Genomic DNA, 19,384 nt, shown 5'->3' on the forward strand with positions numbered 1-19,384 from the left:
ATTAGTTAGGTTATTGGCTTTATTCATAGATCTTGGGAATAGAGACCAAAATAATTCACAGACTAAAGAAGTAGAGTAGGCAAAATTGATTTATTAAAGTAATTTTGGATTGCCACAGTTAAGTAGAAAAGATCATGGTGGTTGACAGGTTAAAAAGTGCTACATCAATGTTTTGTTTCGTTTTTGGTTTTGCTGCCTAGGAAGATCTGAGAAGAAATAGATGGACAGCACTCTTCCCATTCCACTTAGCCCTTTTTTCATACGTAGTGTATGCTAAATAGTATACATATACATGTTTTAAAATACAGTTTGCCTATTCTTTACTAGTAAAAATTTCCATTTTAATGAGACTTGGTTACATTATAACAATTTTAATGACCCTTAAAAGTCCACTAAAATGCCTTTTTATTTCTCTATCGTTACGATTTACAATTCTGAGAAATTCTTTGGGTGGTGTACAGGTAGATATGATTTCTCCTCATGTTTTCATGTAATTCAGGGAGGGGCTTAGTTCCTGGACCTGTGATTTCATCAATGTACGTAATTTCCAGTGTGGCAGATCCTTCCATCGCTGCACATTGACAGCTTCCTTGTGACATATCTGAGAGTGAGAGCGCACTTGTCACATTTCCATTGGTACCCAGCTAATAAGTGAAGTCCATTTATTCTGCTTTTATCCACTCTGGCTTTCATACTATGTAAGGATATTATACATCACTCTCCAACATTGCATATTTAACATGGCATTGTGAAACTTACCGTACAGACTCTGGAGTCAAGGTCAAACCTCAGAACAATTTGTAAAGCAGTTGCACTGATTTTCAGTGCCCTATGTCTCCTCTTTCTGTGTCCATTCCTTCCTCTTCTCCCCTACCATCACTCTACATACCCAGTGCCTTTTGTGCTCCAAGGTTCCTCTTTCATAAGCTGCTAAAATACTACTATTCTTGAACAAATCCCTTTGCCTCTGTGGGCCTCAGTTTCCTCATCTATAAAATTATTGGTAAATTAGGATTAGTAATTAGTAAAAAAGTATTAGTAAATTAGGGTCGTTTACTACAAGAACTGCAGTGAGGGTTGTTTGGGCTTGAGAAGTTTAAAAACAAGGAGACAATCATTTCATTTTATCCATTTCACTTCCTTTATTTGACAGCAAATGCTTCTTCAAATGAGTGATTATATGATTCACAGCATCCCCACTAGGGAAGAGAAAAAGGGAAGAAACCATATATAAGATATGGCCAAAAGAGATTTATTAAAGAATATTCCTTAGAGCTAGCTGGAGACAGGAATGGGGTTCTGCGGGCCTCCAAATATGCATCTAGATTGGGGTAATTGCATAACAGTTCCTAAGTTTCAGGCAATTGTGATGATTCTTTAAAAAATGATTTCCCAAGTTTGCTGCTTTGTTCAGGAAAGTCCTGTTTTTGACTTCGTGCAGTAAAGATGCTCCCTGTCTTTTGGGAGTTCCAGAATAATTACTGTTGGGAGTAAGGTATCTGCTTCCATATCTATGCTTTGAGATCTTTGTATGTAGTAATTGGTTGATGTGACAATGAAAGTATGACATTGAAATATTTTCCTCTTAATTCCAGGATAGCTAACAAGGGGGGTTGTTAAGGATGTTATCTATGATGCCAGGTGCCATTAGGCTGTTTGGACCCAGGTGACCACTACTCTACAAAGTTAAAATTGGGAAAAGGAGGGTGGTGGTATGGATGGTGGTGGACCTCAGTTAGTTTTAATGGTGAAAGCAAGAAACAATTAACACTTGTGCTGTACTATATAATTGATCTACCCAGCGAGTTCAGGAGCAATGCCAGAAGGATGCCCTTGGAATGTTTTTTCAAATGAGAATCAAAGTTCTTATGGAGATACTTTTTTTTCTTAGTGTTCTACATATGAATACCAACATGGATGCCATAGGGGAAGGAGAATATACCCTTCCAATTTAGATATCTATAAACATATCTATGCATGTACATATTCTATAGCAAACAACCTATCAATTTATTTCCATTTCCAGGGAGGAGATGGCATTTTAAGTTACAAAATATTAAGAAGCAAACATATTATACATGTAAGTGTTTATATCATATATATAACAAGAAGGATCATAGAAAATCCAAATTAGACACTATATGAAATGAGTTGGGGCAGTTACAATTTAATAAGCCCTACATTTAGATAATTTTAGAAGCCCCTTACAGTTTTAAGTCTCATAATCTTTTGATCTTGATGTAAGTTAATTTAATTCATTCCAGGAGTGTTTATAGTTTAAAAGATGTCAGAGAAGAGAACCCAAAGAAATTAATGTCTTCATTATATAATTTCAAGTATTGTGGCAAAGAAGTGAGCAAAGAAGATGTTTTTCATTAACAGATTAGAACTCTGTAGTAGCCCAATGTGGGCAAAGGCCTACTTTGCGGCACAAAAAGCTTAGGTGTATGAAGAATAGCTCCTTTCATATTACAGCTCTCACAAAATTCTGGGACAGATTGAACCTTAACTGGAATGAAGTATTCATAGATAGAGAATTGAAGCACATTGTCCCTAACCACAAAATTCTGGGACAGATTGAACCTTAACTGGTATGAAGTATTCATAGATAGAGAATTGAAGCACATTGTCCCTAACCATTTAAATCTATGCAACACACTTGGGTCTCATTTTTAAAAAATTATTTGATAGAAAAAGCTTTATTTGGATGCCTTTTGCTGTTCATTTTTGTTCAGAGTGTCTATATCTGCCTTTGCAAATACATGGCTTGAGACACCTTCTCAACACTCAGCCTTTGTTAAATTCAGATTACATGTCATTTCACCAAGTGGGAGGAAGTCTGAATTAACTTCCAAGACTGCCATCCAGTCCCAGATAAAAACGGCATCTCTGAGTAGGTTGGCTGGGCATTGTTTGGTAATCTGTTTCTACTTCTGTGTGGGAGGGACTCAGCTTTCATCACTGCTAGTAATGTTGTGCAAGTAATCATGTAAGGGCAGTTTTACTTGTTATAAACAACCGTGTTAATATTTTATCTTGTTATATTTTAAGATACAAGATTCTTAGAACTTCTTTTGGTACCACCATTGGCAAACTTCTGGGGAGGTATTCTTATTGAGGCTTAATTTTCCTAATCTGTGGAGTAGGGACAGTAAGTCTTTATTAACATTTTTATCTGATACAGATACACAGATAAAGCACTGTGCTGTTCAGACAGAGAGGCTGCAGTGTCCACATACAAATCTTGTTCCATGTAATTAACCAAAAGAGCATCTATAGAGAGAGACACAGAGAGACAGAGACATAAGGATATAGAGAGATAGATGGAGATGTATTCCTTATTGCCCTGGCTAGTCTCAAGAATGCCATTTGTGAAATATTCCTTATTTTTCTTTAGCAAATGAAATTTAGAATGCTACTAGAGCATTTGTGAGATTCTTGTACTGTCACTATTCAGTTCAGGTGCTTGAGGGATTTGGAAAAGATCCCAAAAAGAACAGTGTAAATGACTATCAGACTGGGAAAATGAGAACTAGAAGAATAGGATAAAGAAAACTAGATTATTTAGCTTTGAGAGCAGAAGATGTAAAGACTCTGCAATTATAGGCATCGGATATTTGAGAACTTTTTCTTCAGAATATGGCCCATAGAAGTCGAGTGTTTTAGACATTTTCTTGACATCCCTTTTAAGCAATGTTCCTGTCCCTCATATCCTTCAAATCCCATGACCTATTCTTTCATTCCACCTTTGAGCTAGGCACCTCTCACCGGGTGTTTTACCTCCTTGATCAAAAACTCTGAAATTTATCTGGTCATAGCCTCCTAGCATTCCTTTTCTCCCTTTGCTCTTCCCCACCTAAATCTATTCTTTGTAGTTCATAGTAACTTTTAATCTTTCTATTCAATAGTCCTTTCTTAGGCTATCACATCTACTCAGGCTTCACTTTCTTACCTTCCCAATCTTGACCCCGTTTTCTATTCTTGAAGCCCTTACCCCTTGTCCTGTCAACAATTCTGCCTCACCAAATCCCAACCCTGGATTACTCCTACCATCTGCCTCTTAACTCCTAGTCATGCTACTGAATGGAGCTGGAAGAAGGCTTGCAACTAGGTCTATATGTTATCTAACTTTAGTTGGGCCCTTACTATAGCAAGATAATCCTTTTGTTCTTTCCTGATTGATTCTTAATTCTACTCTCTACATGTTATTACAAATGTTCTCTTCTAACCACAATCACACAGATACAGACACACACCCGCACCCACACACCTCCCCCCACACATTCCTCCTTAGCCCTCTCGGCTGTGAGTCTTACCTCATATTCTCCTGAGAAAATAGAGACCGTTTGCTGAGAGGTCTCTGTTCTCTCCTCCACACCTTTTAACCTCTTGGCACCCTCCCTGATTCTCACCTCCTTTACCCCATCTAGTAACGAGATAGATCTTCTCCTTACTGAGTCCCAAACATTCTACATGTTCTTTTGATCTTATTTTCTCCTATCTAATCTTTTGTTAAATTTTATTTGTTTATTTTTAACATTCATTTTTTAAAATTTTGAGTTTCAAATTCTTTCCTTCTCTCTCACCTCTTCCCTTACCCATTGAGAAGGCAAGCAATATTATATATCAGCTGTACCTGTGAAGTCATGCAAAACATTTCCATATTAGCTATGTTACAAAAACAAACAAGAAAAAGCAAGAGCAATAAAAAGTATGCTTCATTCTGCACTCAGAGTTTATCATTTCTCTAGAGGTAGATAGCATTTTTCATCATGGGGCCTTTGGAATTGTCCCTGATCATAATCTTGATCACAGTTGACCATCATTATGTACAATGTTCTCCTGGTTCTGCTAACTTCACTCTATATCAGTTCATATAAGTCTTCCCAGGTTTTTCTGAAACCATTCAACTTGTCATTTCTTACAACACAATATTATTCCATCACAACCATACACCACAGCTTATTCAGCAATTCCCCAATTGACAGATATTCCTTTAATTTCCAATTCTTTGCTACCACAAAAAGCTTCTAGAAATACTTCTTTGTATGTATAGGTGCTTTTCTTTGATCTCTTTGAGATCTATAGATGTAGTAGATATTACTGGGTCATAGGGTATGCACAGTTTTATAACCCTTTGAGCATAGTTCCAAATTGCTTTCCAGAATGGTTGAATCAGTTCACAACTCCACCAACGCTGCATTAGTGTCCTTGCTTTTCCCCATCCCATCCAACATTTATCATTTTCATTTTCTGTCATGTTAGCCCATCTGATAGGTATGAAGTGGTACCTCAGAGGTGTTTTCATTTGTATTTCTCTAGACAATAGTGATTTAGAGCTTTTTTTTTTTGAGATTTTTTATTTTTAGTTTACGCCACTCGGTTCTACATCATTTTGAGTTCCAGATTTTCTTCCCCCCCCCCTCAACCCCCCCCAAAGATAGCATGGAATCCAATATATCTTCTACATATAACTTCACATTGAACTTATTTACACAATATTCAAGTTGTAAAGAAGAATTATGACCAATGGAATGAACTATGAGAAAGAAGAAGCAGAACCAAAAAAAAACACCACAAAAACCAAAACAAAAATGAAAAAAAAAAGCCAAAGGGAAAAAAAGGCGAGCATAAAGTGTGCCTCAATCTGAATTCAGACTCCGTAGTTCTTTCTCTGGATGTAGATAGCATTCTCCATTGTGAGGCCTTCGAGTTGTCTTTGCACCTTATATTGCTGAAGAGAGCAAAGTCTAACAGGGTTAGTCATCACAGAATCCATATATCTGTGGTTGTGTATAATGTTCTCCTGGTTCTGCTCCACTCGCTCAGCATTATATCGTGTAGGTTTTTCCAGGTTATTATGAAGTCTGTATCATCCCCATTTCTTATAGCACAGTAGTATTCCATTACCTTCATATACCACAACTTGTTCAGCCATTCCCCAATTGATGGGCATCTCCTTGATTTCCAATTCTTTGCTACTACAAAAAGAGCTGCTATAAATATTTTTGTACATATGGGTCCTTTTCCTACTTCTGTGATCTCTTTGGGATACAACCCTAGAAGTGGTATTGCGGGATCAAAGGGTATGAACATTTTTGTAGCTATTTGGGCATAGTTCCAAATTGCTCTCCAGAATGGCTGGATCAGTTCACAACTCCACCAGCAATGTAACAGTGTTCCAATTTTCCCACATCTTCTCCAGTATTTATCATTTTCCTGTTTTGTCATTTTAGCCAATCTGACAGGAGAGATGTGGAACCTGAGAGTTGTTTTGATTTGCATTTCTCTAATCGGTAGTGATTTCGAATATTTTTTCATATGCCTATAGATATCTTTAATTTCTTCCTCTGAAAACTGCCTGTTCATATCCTTTGACCATTTCTCAATTGGGGAATGACTTGTATTCCTATAAATTTGGCTCAGTTCCCTGTATATTTTAGATATAAGCCCTTTATCAGAGACACTGGTTGTAAAGATTTTCTCCCAATTTTCTGCTTCCCTGCTAATTTTTGTTACATTGGCTTTTTTATACAAAAACATTTCAATTTAACATAATCAAAATTATCTATTTTGCATTTTGTAATGCTCTCTATCTCTTGTTGTGTCATGAATTCTTTTCTTTTCCATAAATCTGATAGGTAAACTATTCCTTGCTCTCCCAAATTGCTTATAGTATCAGCCTTTATTCCTAAATCATGAACCCATTTTGACTTTATTTTGGTATATGGTGTAAGATATTGGTCTATGCCCAGTTTCTGCCCTACCATTTTCCAATTTTCCCAGCAGTTTTTGTGAAATAGTGAATTCTCAGCCCAGAAACTGGATTCTTTGGGTTTATCAGAGTAGATTGCTATAGTTGTTGACTTCTGAATCTTGTGTACCTGTCCTATTCCACTGATCCACGACTCTGTTTCTTAGCCAGTACCAGGTAGTTTTGATGACTGCTGCTTTATAGTACAGTTTAATATCTGGTATGGCTAGGCCACCTTCCCTAGCATTTCTTTTCATTAATACCCTAGATATTCTAGACCTCTTGTTCTTCCAGATGAATTTTGTTATTATTTTATTCAGCTCTGTAAAATAATTTTTTGGTAGTTTAATTGGTATGGCACTGAATAGATAGATTAATTTAGGTAAAATTGTCATTTATATTATATTAGCTTGGCCTAACCATGAGCAACTGATATTTTTCCATTTATTTAGATCTGACTTTTTTTTTGCGTGAAAAGTGTCTCATAATTATGTTCATATAGGCCCTGGGTTTGTCTTGGCAGATAGACTCCCAAATACTTTATAGTGTCTACAGTAACTTTGAATGGAATTTCTCTTTCTATCTCTTGCTGTTGGGCTTTGTTAGTACTGTATAGGAATGCCGAGGATTTATGTGGGTTTATTTTATATCCTGCAACTTTGCTGAAGTTATTTATTATTTCAAGTAGTTTTTAACTTGATTCTCTAGGATTCTCTAAGTAAATCATCATATCATCTGCAAAAAGTGATAATTTAGTTTCTTCTTTTCCTATTTTAATTCTTTCAATTTCTTTTTCTTCTCTTATTGCCACAGCTAACATTTCTAGTACCAAATTGAATAGTAGGGGTGATAATAGACATCTTTGTTTCATCCCTGATCTTATTGGAAATGCATATAGCTTATTCCCATTACAAATAATGCTTATTGATGGTTTTAGGTAGGTGCTATTTATAATTTTAAGGAAGGCCCATTTATTCCTATGCTTTCTAGTGTTTTTAATAGGAGTGGGTGTTGTATTTTATCAAAGGTTTTTTCTGCATCTATTGAGATGATCATATGGTTTCTGCTAGTTTTGTTGTTGATATGATCAATTATGCTGATAGTTTTTCTAATATTGAACCAGCTTTGCATTCTTGGAATAAATCCTCCCTGGTTGTAGTGTACTATTCTCATGATAAGTTGCTGCAATCTTTTGGCTAATATTTTATTTAAAATTTTTGCATCAATATTCATTAGGGAAATTGGTCTATAATTTTCTTTCTCTGTTTTGACTCTTCTTGGTTTGGGTATTAGTGCCATGTTTGTGTAATAAAAAGAAAGTAGGACTCCTTCTTCACCTATTTTCCCAAATAGTCTACAAAGTATAGGAATTAATTGTTCTTTAAATGTTTGATAAAATTCACATGTAAAGCCGTCTGGCCCTGGAGATTTTTTCCTAGGGAGTTCATTGATGGCTTGCTCAATTTCTTTTTCTGAGATGGGGTTATTTAGGAATTTTGCCTCTTCTGTTAACCTGGGAAATTTATATTTTTGTAGATATTCATCCATATCCCTAAAGTTATCAAATTTATGGGCATACAATTGCGCAAAATAATTTCTAATTGTTGTTTTGATTTCCTCTTCATTAGAGATGAATTCACCCTTTTCATTTTTGATACTGGTAGTTTGATTTTCTTTTTTCTTTTTTTAATCAAATTGACCAAAGGTTTATCAATTTTATTGGTTTTTTTCATAAAACCAGCTCTTTGTTTTTTTTATTAATTCAATAGTTTTCTTGGTTTCAATTTTATTAATCTCTCCTTTGATTTTCAGTATTTCTAATTTGGTATTTAATTGGGGATTTTCAATTTGTTCTTTTTCTAGCTTTTTCAGTTGCATGCCCAATTCATTGATCTCCTTTTTCTCTATTTTATTCATGTAAGCATTTAGAGATATAAAACTTCTCCTAAGAACTGCTTTTGCTGCATCCCATAAATTTTGGTATGTTGTCTCATTATTGTCATTCTCTTGAATGAAGTTATTAATTGTTTCTCTGATTTCTTCTTTGGCCCCCTCATTCTTTAGAATTAGATTATTTAGTTTCCAATTAATTTTTAGCTTATTTTTCCACGGTTCTTTATTACAAATAATTTTTATTGCATCATGATCTGAAAAGTATGCTTTGCCTACTTCTACATTTCTGCACTGGATTGTGAGGTTTTTATGCCCTAGTACATGGTCAATTTTTGAGTATGTGCATGTACCACTGAGAAGAAAGTATATTCCTTTTTATCCCCATTCAGCTTTCTCCAGAGGTCTATCATATCTGCCTTTTCTAAAATTCTGTTCACCTCCTTAACTTCTTATTTGTTTTGAGGATAAATTTATCAAGTGCAGAGAGGGGGAGTTTGAGGTCTCCCATTATTATAGTTTTGCTGTCTCTTTCTTCCTGTAACTCCCTTAACCTCTCCTCTAAGAATTTGCATGCATACCACTTGGTGCATATATGTTAAACAATGATATTGCTTCATTGTTTATGGTGCCTTTTAGCAGGATGTAGTGTCCTTTTAATTAAATCTAGCTTTACTTTTGCTTCATCTGAGATTAGGATTGCTACACCTGCTTTTTTTACTTTAGCTGAAGTGCAATATATTTTACTCCAGCCTTTTACCTTTACCCTGGGTGTATCCCTGTTTCAAATGTGTTTCTTGTAAACAGCATATTGTAGGATTATGGTTTTTAATCCATTCTGCTATCTGCATCTGTTTTATGGGAGAGTTCATCCCATTCACATTCACAGTTATGATTACTATCCGTGTCTTTTTCTCCATCCTATTTCCCCCTGTTTATGCTTTTATTTCCCTTCCACTCCTCAACAAAGTTTTGCTTTTGACCACCACCTTCCTCAGTTTACCCTCCCTCTTGATTCCCAACCTCCCTTATCTTACTGTTTTCCATGTGCTACTTCTTCCCTCCCTTCTGACCACCCTTCTCCCTTTATTCCCCCTTTCCCCTCCTACTGCCTGTAGGACAAGTTAGATTTCTACATTTATCAGGGTATGTTATTCCCTTCTTGAAGCAGATCCGATGAGAGTAAAGCCCAAACACTGCTCTTCTCCCTCCCTTCTTTCCCTCTACTATAACGTTTTTGTGCCTTTTCATTTGATGTAATTTACCCTTTTCTAGCACCTCCTTACCTCTTCTCCCAGAACCCTCCCTTTACATCTCTTAATTGTGTTTTTTATACTTATCAGTTATTTGATACAGACATCCACAGTCTATGTATACCCCTTTCAACTGTCATAATAACTGTACTGTTCTCAAGATTGACATATATGTATACATGTATGTGTGTGTATATATATATACATATATATATAAAACACATACATAAGATGATATAGTCCTATATAAAGATGTAAATATTTTGCCCTTATTGATTAATAAGGTTTATGGGGATTTTTTCCCCTTGTTTACCTTTTTATGTCTCTCTTGAGTTTTGTATTTGAAGATCAAATTTTCCATTGAGTTCTGGCCTTTTCATCAGGAAGGTCTGGAATGCCCTTATTTCGTTGAATATCCATCTCCTTGCCTGAAAAATTATGCTCAATCTTGCTGGTAGTTAATCCTTGGTTGTAGTCCCAGCTCCTTTGCGCTTCAGAATGTCATATTCTAATTTCTCCTGTCATTTAATGTAGAAGCTGAAAGATCCTGCGCGACCCTGGCTATGGTTCCACAATACTTGAATTGTTTCTTTTTGGCTGCTTGCAGCATTTTTTCCTTGACTTTGTAATTCTGAAATTTGGCTATAATATTTGTTGGTATTGTCAATTTGGTATCTCTTTCAGGGGGTGATCGGTGGATTCTTTCAATGACTATTTTACCCTCTGGTTCTAGGACCTCTGGGCAGTTATCTTTGATAATTTCTTCAAAGATACTGGCAAAGCTCTTTTTTTCATCGTGGATTTCTGGTAGACCAATAATTCTTAAATTGTCTCTCCTGGATCTATTTTCCAGGTCAGTTGTTTTTCCAATCAGATATTTCACATTTTCTTCTATTTTTTCATTCTTTACATTTTGTTTTACTACTTCTTGATGCCTCATAGAGTCACTAGCTTCCACTTGCTCAATTCTAATTTTTAATGAGTTGCTGTCTTCATTTTGCTTTTGAGTCTCCTTTTCCAATTGGTTGATTTTACCTCCCAGGGTGTCATTTTCTCTATTTAGATTCTGAATCTATGTAGCCATTTCGCCAATGTTATTTTTTAAGGACTTGATTTCATCAGTGGGTTTTTTTTCCATTTTTTTCCAATTTTTCTTTCACCTCCCTAATTTGGTTTTTAAAATTCTCTTTTAGTTCTTCCAGTAATGCTTTTGGGCTTGAGACCAGTTCACATTCCCTTTTGAGGTATCAGATGTGGGTATAGTATCAATGCTATCCTCTTCCAAATTGGTATTTTGATCATGCCTGTCTCCATAAAAAGAATCAAAGGTCCTCAGTTTTTTTGTGTTCTTCTTTATGTTGGTTAGCTTTTTCCTGGCTTTACAGTGAATTTCTGCTTTTCGGGCTCAGGGCTCTCTGTCCCAGGTTTCTTGTTCTGGGGATTGTGAGTCTAGTTACTGACTTTGTGTATTATAGCCTTCAGTTTCCTGACGTGTGTGGGGGGGGGTCTGTCCATCTGAAGTCTCCTCTTCCCCTGGGGCTGCTCTCCAGCACTGTTGCTCTTCAGCAATGGTCTCAGCTGTTTGTTGTCTGTGCTGGTGTCTGCCACTTCCCCTGGCTGTGCAAAGGTATGTCCGGGCTCCTGGTGTTGGCCGCTGTTGGCTCTGACCCTCTGGGACTCAGGAACTCCCACTGTTCAGCCACTTCTGTCTCCTCTATTCCAGCATTTTTTCCCCAGGAATTCTCTGGGTTGGGGCGGGGAGGGGTTGGGGAGGGGAGGGATTAGAGCTGTTTACCTGGCCTTTATGTCTCCCAGAAGTTCAAGAAGAGTGTTTCTAACCTTTGGGCTGCAAGCCTCAGGAGTTGATGTCTCATGGCTGGTGGCGTTGCTTGGCTGCCTCTAGGCTTCTACAGATTCCTGTCCTGTGTTGGGAGGCCTGCCAGTTTAGGGCGCCCAGCTTTCTCCCAGCCTGGGTCGCTGGCTGGTTTCGCAGCTGCTTCCACTTTGGTGCTGTCTGGTGCAGTTCCGCAAGCTGAACGCTCTCCCAGCCTGCAGATCTGTCCCGTCAACCTTTTGGAGTCTCCTGGCTTGGAAATTTGTCCCACTCAGACTGCTAGTGGCTTCTAACTCTCTCAAATCTGTTCAGATTCACTTTTTTATAGGTATCTGACGGAGCTTGTGAGAGAGCTCTGGTAAGACGCTGCTTTCACATGGCTATCTTGGCTCCACCCCGTGGTTTAGAGCTTTTTTATGTGCCTTTTGATAGCTTTGATTATTTTCTTCTGAAAACTACCTGGTCATATCCTTTGACTAATTTGATCAATTGAATAATGGCTCTAATTTTTGAAGTTTTGGCTCAGTTCCCTATATATTTCAGAAATGTGACCTTTATCAGAGAACCTTGCCATAAAAAAAATTTCCCCCAGTTTCCTGCCTTCCTTTTAATTTTGGCTGCATTGGTTTTTTGTGCAACAGCTTTTTAATTTCATGTGACCAAAATTATCCATTTTGCTTCCCATGTGTAAAGGTGGATAGTTGGCATTTATATAGACCATTTTAAGATGTGCAGACATGAACTTTTCACACATATTATTTGATCTTCACAACAATCCTGTGAGTTAGCTATTTTAATCCTCATTTTACATATGAAGAAATTGCCCGAAGAGGTTAAGAGATATACCTAAGGGATGTACCTGAGTCAGGATCTAAGTCCAGGTCTTCCTGACTACAAGTTGTACTCTATTTCTTCCCAGATAATAAGGCTATGTGGAACACAAATTTCCAGAATGCTTTGTTAAAACAACATTTAAGTATGTTTATAATCATAGTGCCAATTGTCCTTTCAAGTAACAGAACTCTTAAACAAAAAAGGAAAGGGACTTAAACGTACAGAAATATTTATAGCAGCTCATTTTGTGGTGGCAAAGAATTGGAAATTGAGGAGATGCTAATCAGTTGGGGAATGGCTGAACAAGTTGCAGTATTTGATTGTGATGGGATACTATTTTCCTGTAAGAAATGATGAGCAGGTTGCTTTCAGGAAAACTTGGAAAGATGTGTGAACTGATGCAGAGGGAAGTGAACTGAACCAGGAGAATATTGTACTTAGTAATAGCAATATTGTATGATGATCAATTGTGAATGGCTTAGCTATTCACAGCAATACGATGATCTATGACAATTCCAAGGGACTCATGATCAAAAATGCTATCTGTCTCCGGGGTCTGAATGCAGACTGAAACATACTCTTTTGTAAACTTTCTTATTTTTCTTGTTTGGCTTTTTTTTTTTGGTTTGTGCTTTCTTTCAAAACATGACTGAAATGAAAATATTTTTTGCATGAGTGCACTTGTATAAACGACATAAAATTGCTTACTGACTCAGGAAAGGGAGAGAGTAGAGGGGGAGAACTTGGAACTCAAAATTTTTAAAAATGAATGTTAAAAATTGTTTTTACATGTCATTGGGAAAAATAAAATATTAAAATATTAAATAAGAACATAAAAACAACAGTACTCTTAATTCTATTTCTAAAACTATAAGCTATGCTATATTAAGAAAAACCACTATTTAAAAGTCAGAGACATCCATTGTGATTGTTTATTTTATAAGAGCACTAGAAACAGAGTTCTGTTAAAATGTAAACTTACTTATCAGCGTATTTAAATTATTTGTGTACAGTGCTTTCTGACTGACTGATTTACCATGCAGCTTTTTATAAATATATCCCTTGTGTAAAACACAGTAGATCAATATTTGTTTTTGGCGGGGGGAGATTGGGGATCCATAGTTTGAGAAGTGAAAAGCTGAGATACACACACACACACACACACACACACACACATATACATATATATATATATACACACACATACACACACATATGTACACATACACATGTATATGCACACACATAGACACACATATATATGGTTATATATACATTATGTTATACATAATATATGCGTGCATTTATCCTTAAAAATAATGAAGTTATGTAGTCCAAGATAGTTAGCTTAGCTTCTTATATATCTCATTTAAAAAATGTAAAGATACTTGTCAGATTATGTATCTAAGCCACAAAAGTGCATGTTGCCCATATAGATATTATCTGCATAAAAAGTTAGATTTTTGGAGATTCTCATGTATTTAGTTTTTTCTACTTTTCTATTTATTTTTAAATTCGGCTTTGAGAGCTCTGATTTGAGTCCTAAATCAATTCCCAATTTCTTCTTTTAATAATTTTATTTCTTTTAAACACTATTCTGTAGTTTCTTGCTGTTTTCTCATCTTTGGAAACTCCGTAGTATTCTTTTGATCATCCAATAATACTAGTTCATTTTCCTCCATATTATAGTATTTATTCAAAATGCTTTACTTTCTTTTTGAAATTTTACTTAATCTTATTTTTGGTCTTTCTGATCCTTCTTGTTTTTGTTTTGTTTTTGCAGGGGGAAGACAGGGCAATTGGGGTTAAGTGACTTGCCCAAGGTCACATAGCTAGTGTGTCAAGTGTCTGAGGCCACATTTGAACTCAGGTCCTCCTGACTACAGGGCCCATGCTCTACTCACTGTACCACCTAGCTGCCCCTCTGAGCCTTTTAGTTGTTATAGTCCTTGCGTATTTGTTCCTTGCTCTGCTTACTTCATTTTGCACCGGTTCATATAAGCATTTCCATGCTTCTGGATGATACTCTGATATCTCTCAGCCCTGCTTCTAAGTGGACACACTAGGACCACTGAAGACCTCCCCTGCCACCTTCTACCTTTCTGTTTCTCTCCATAAATTAGCTTTAATGCCTCTGGTGCCTCCCTGGAGTTCAAAGGCAGCTAAGTGGTATAGTGGGTACCAATGGACTTGAGTCAAGAAGACCTAAGTTTGAATCCTACTTTAGAAACAAACTGATTCTGGACAAGTTGCTTCAATTGTTCTTAGCCTCAGTTTTCTCATCTATAAAACGGAGATAATAGCATGTAGGCTGTTGTGGAGATAACAAGTGTAGGCAAGTGTTATGTAAATGTTAGCTATTACATGTGTTAGTAGGTGAATTGGAATTATGAGGGACAAAGTTATCTTTAGACTTCAGAGGATTTTGGCTCAGACAGAATGTGCATAATTACATCAGCTTTATTATAAAGAATAGGTACTATTCACACTCTACCTGATTCATAGGTGCTCTCAAAGGGTCTTAAATGATTCATGCCGTTGGCCTAGGGATTTCTAGTTTAGACCTGGTCATAGAATTTTTACTTCTTTGGAATAAGCTGTTTTAAGTCAAGTATTAAAGAAAAGGTCATAGCGACCATTTACAGGTTCTTTCAAAGACTTATCTTTAGAAATAAAAGCTATTGGCTTCATTTTCCCCTTGTCACATACTCCATCCTCTTCTGTGTAAATTGTAATAAAGTAGTAGAGTATAATGTTCCACTTGGAGAACAATGGAACCTTTGTTCAGGCCTTTTCACTTGTGTAGTGTTACAATAAAAGGGTGTTTGGGGATGGTGGGAAGTAAATGTATCTGTTTTGTAGAACACATTTAATAAAGTGTTTTTATGTTGTTTCTCTGTTTATTATCCTCCAGGAAATAGAGTTTCCTGTGGACAACTAACCAAACGAGTTCCTGACTTGTGAAACACCATCATAAAGGAGCATTAGAAGCTGATCTTGCTACAGAGTGCTTTGTAATAACCAAAAAAGTTCCAGCAGTGCTTGTGCCTTCTCTACTGCATCTAAGTAAATGAAGGCACATTCTCTGTTCCCAGAACTACTTTCTTGATGCAACTAATTTCTTTGGTGTTAGAATATTCATGAAATCATCCCCTCACTCAGGTCAGGACACTTGAGTCTCTTGAAAACCAGTGAAATGGAAGCCTTAGAAGTAGATGATATCAGCCCTGCCTTGGAAGTGACAGAGGATTTCTTCAGTTGTTTTGATAGTAAGTTAGAAAAGGTGGTCCAGCAAGCTGAGGTTTATGGCATTCAGGAAGTCCCTGAACTGGTTGGACATGAAGTATTCAATAAAATAGCAGACAGTGGTGCCATCAGGAGTGGCACCTCCCTGGGCAAAGGGAGCAGTATCCTTTGGGATAGCTGTCAAAATGGCCTCTTAGAAACCAAAGTACAAAATGTATTCCCTGCCAAAGAACAGTTTATAGTCCAGAGAGGTACAGCTCCTGATAACCTCTCCTGGATGGAACAAAGGGAAGCTTCAACTTTTAATTTTTTCAACATCTGTCAACGTCGGAAGGACAGGCCTCGGTCTGTGAATGACTTACTGGATGAGACCTCTTCTTTCAAGCCAGGTCATACCCGATCTCGGTCAGATACTACCCACGTGGAGTGGGGAGTAGTCTCCAAATCAACTCCTTTGCAGCAGCCAACTGTTCAAGGCACTCAGCCAACAAAGTCACTTTTCTTATCACCATCCCACCACAAAGGAAAGGATGCTCAAGGAAATACAGGTATGCCTTTTGTATTTGGTTTTTGTTCAAAGGATGCAGCTTTCTCTCATCTTGATAACTTGCTTCACCAATATTTTCTCTTCAGTGCTCATATCTGACTTTACCTACATTGGTTTCCTCCTCTTCTCATAACTTTTTCTTCCTTTGCTTGAGGCAAGAATAATAGCCCCATTCTCTCCTTCTGAGTAGAGTGGTGAGATCCCGGGAAAAGAAAATTATAGCCATTCTCTTTTTGGCATACATTATTTCTTATTTCAAAACTGAAATAATCTCTTGTTAAATTAAAGATTTGCTTGGTTACTTTCTACTTATTTGTTCAATCAGCAGATAGTTACTTATAAAGTATCTGCTAGTAGCCAATATTGTGCCAGATGCTGTTGAGGAATCAAAAAAATATAATATACAATGCTTACATATAACAAGTTTGCATATGTAGAAGTAGAGATACAAAAAGTTAGCTAACAAGTCATTATGTGGAAAAATCAGGTAAGTGCTGCAGACATTAAATGGTACAGAAGTTTGGAAAAAGGAGGAAATGCCATGGGCATTTCATGCCAGGAAATGATTATAGAATTTGAAGGGAGGGATCCTTGACGTTGCCTAATCCTATCCCCCATCATTTTACAGATGAATAAACTCTTTTCCATTAAAAAAATTTTTTGTTATTCTTTACTTGAATACACAAATACACATAAACATTTCCACCCACAAAAAGACCAGGAAAAGAGTATTGCATATGAATTCATGTATCTCATGTACAGCTTGTTTTTAAGTACATACTAAATTCAGCATATTACAAAAACTCTTTTTCTTGTTTGGGTTTCAGAATGTTTCATTAAATGCTCTTTCTTTTCTTTTTCTTTTTTTCATCTCAACCACTGTTCCTCTGTTCCCTCAACTTCTCCTCTCTCCCTACAAAAAACCTGCTTTGTAACATAAACGTGTCAAGCAAAATAAATTCACACATTGATCATATCTAAAAATACAGGTCTTACTTTTCTCCTCTAATCCAGCTCTATCCGGAGATTGAAAAGCATGCTTCATCCTTGGTCATTTGGAGCTATGATTGGGTACTTTATTGATTAGAGTTCTGAAGTCTTTCAGAGTTGTTTTTCATCATACTATTGTAGTTGTATAAATTGTTTTCCTGGTTCTGCTCAGTTTATTCTGTTTCAGTGCATAAAAATCTTCTCAGGCTTCCCTGGATCCATTCATTTCATCATTTTTCATTCTGCAGTCCTATTCTGTTACATTTATATACCATAGTCCATTTAGCCATTCCTCAGTTGGTGTATACCTCCTTTTTTTTCCAGTTCTTTACTATAGCAAAAAGTGCTGTTATGAATATTTTTGTACTATGATTTCTTCCCTGTATTTTTAATCTCTTTAATAACAGCTTAGTAGTGGTATTGCTGGGTCAAAGGGTATGCACAGTTTAGTGATTTTTTGTTTATAGTTCCAAATTATTTTCCAGAGTGATTGTACCAATTCACAGTTCTACCAGAAGTGTATCAGGGTGTCTGTCCACCCACATTCCCTTCAGCAGTTGTCATTTTCCTTTTTTTGACATCCTTGCCAACATGATGGGTAAGGGAATTTAGCACAGTGGTGTAGTAAGAAGAGTTGGGACAAAACATCTCCTTAACATTTTGTGACGCTTCTTCACAGGTTCGCTTAGAATCTAGGGGAAAGTGGGTTCAAGCCTAGAGAGCATGTTGTTGTTCATCCTTCGTTTCCAAAGAAGACCAATGGCATCACAATATTGGAGTCAGGGTATGGTGTGACAGGGCTGTGACTGATCAGTCCAGTGTGAGTTTGGAAGGCACTACCATAGATCAGATACAAGTGGTCCATTAGAATGTTTAGAGTGGAAGAAGCTCTGGATTTGAGCAGCTCACATTTCCTTTGTGCTTCTATGATTCTACTTTGCTCATGGAGTACAGTGCCTTCTTTGAAGCAGGCATGACGCACTGGACAGTCCAGTGCCAGCATTTCCCATGTCTCACAGTCAATATTGAAGTTCTTCAGAGAGACCTTGAGAGTGTCCTTATACCACTTCTTCTGACCACCATGTGAGCACTTGCCTTTTGTTTGTTCTCCATAAAATAGTCTTTTGGGCAAAAGTGTGTGTTGGCATTGGAAGTATGTGGCCAGCCCAGAACTGTGCCCTCTGCAGTAGAATCTTAAGGCTTGGCAGTTCAACTTGAGAAAGGGCCTCAGTGTCCGGTACCTTATCTTGCCAGGTACTTTAGGATCTTCCTGGTATACTTCAAGTGGAAGCAGTTCAGTTTTCTAGCACAGCACTGATAGACTGTCCAGGTTTCACAGGTATATAACAATGAATTCAGCACAACAGCTCGGTAGACCTTCAGTTTAGTAGGCAGCCTAATACCTCTTCTCTCCCATGCTTTGATTTGGAACCTCCCAAATGCTGAGCTAGCTCTGGCAATGCGTGTGTCAACCTCATCATCTATGTGTACGTGCCTTGAAAGTAATACTACCAAGGTAGTGAATTTATCCATAGCATTTGAAATTTCTCCATTTACTGTGACCAGGAGTTCCACATATGGATGATGTGTTTTCTAAGTGTTGTCAGGCCAAAATTAGCACAGGTGGCAGAGAATTGATCCATACTCTGCTGCATCTCAAGCCTCAGAGGCTGCACTGAGTGCACAATCATCTGCAAACAAGAAGTCATGTACCAACTCCTCATCCACTTTGGTCTTAGCTTGTAGCCTTTTCAAGTTAAATAGTTTACAGTAGGTGTGGAAGCTGATCTTGATGTCATTTTCATCCTTGTTGAAGGCATCTGACAATATTGTGGAAAACTTCATGCTAAAGAAAATGAGAGTGAATACATAGCCTTGCTTCATTTTGTTTGTGACTGGGAATGTGTGAGAGCATTGTCCATAATCCAGAACCCTCATGAACCTGGTGTACAATACTGATGGACTTCTCTGGGCAACCCAGTTTCACCGTGATCTTCCACAGACCCTCACGACTGATAGTATCAAAAGCCCTGGTC

At 37.1% G+C, this 19,384-nt stretch overlaps 1 protein-coding gene across 1 annotated transcript in view; it reads left to right on the forward strand.

Annotated features, from left to right (window-relative positions):
• The first annotated feature begins 15,514 nt into the window (after window positions 1-15,514).
• PLEKHM3 (pleckstrin homology domain containing M3) overlaps window positions 15,515-19,384 on the forward strand; it is a 194,339-nt gene continuing 190,469 nt past the window's right edge. Inside the window, exon 1 of the mRNA XM_036755998.1 lies at window positions 15,515-16,359. Coding sequence (XP_036611893.1) covers window positions 15,762-16,359 — 598 coding nt within the window. The 5' untranslated portion in view covers window positions 15,515-15,761. The remainder of the gene's footprint in view (window positions 16,360-19,384) is intronic.

This window comes from Trichosurus vulpecula, chromosome 4 (genome assembly GCF_011100635.1).
Source record: "Trichosurus vulpecula isolate mTriVul1 chromosome 4, mTriVul1.pri, whole genome shotgun sequence".
Classification (NCBI taxonomy): domain Eukaryota; kingdom Metazoa; phylum Chordata; class Mammalia; order Diprotodontia; family Phalangeridae; genus Trichosurus; species Trichosurus vulpecula.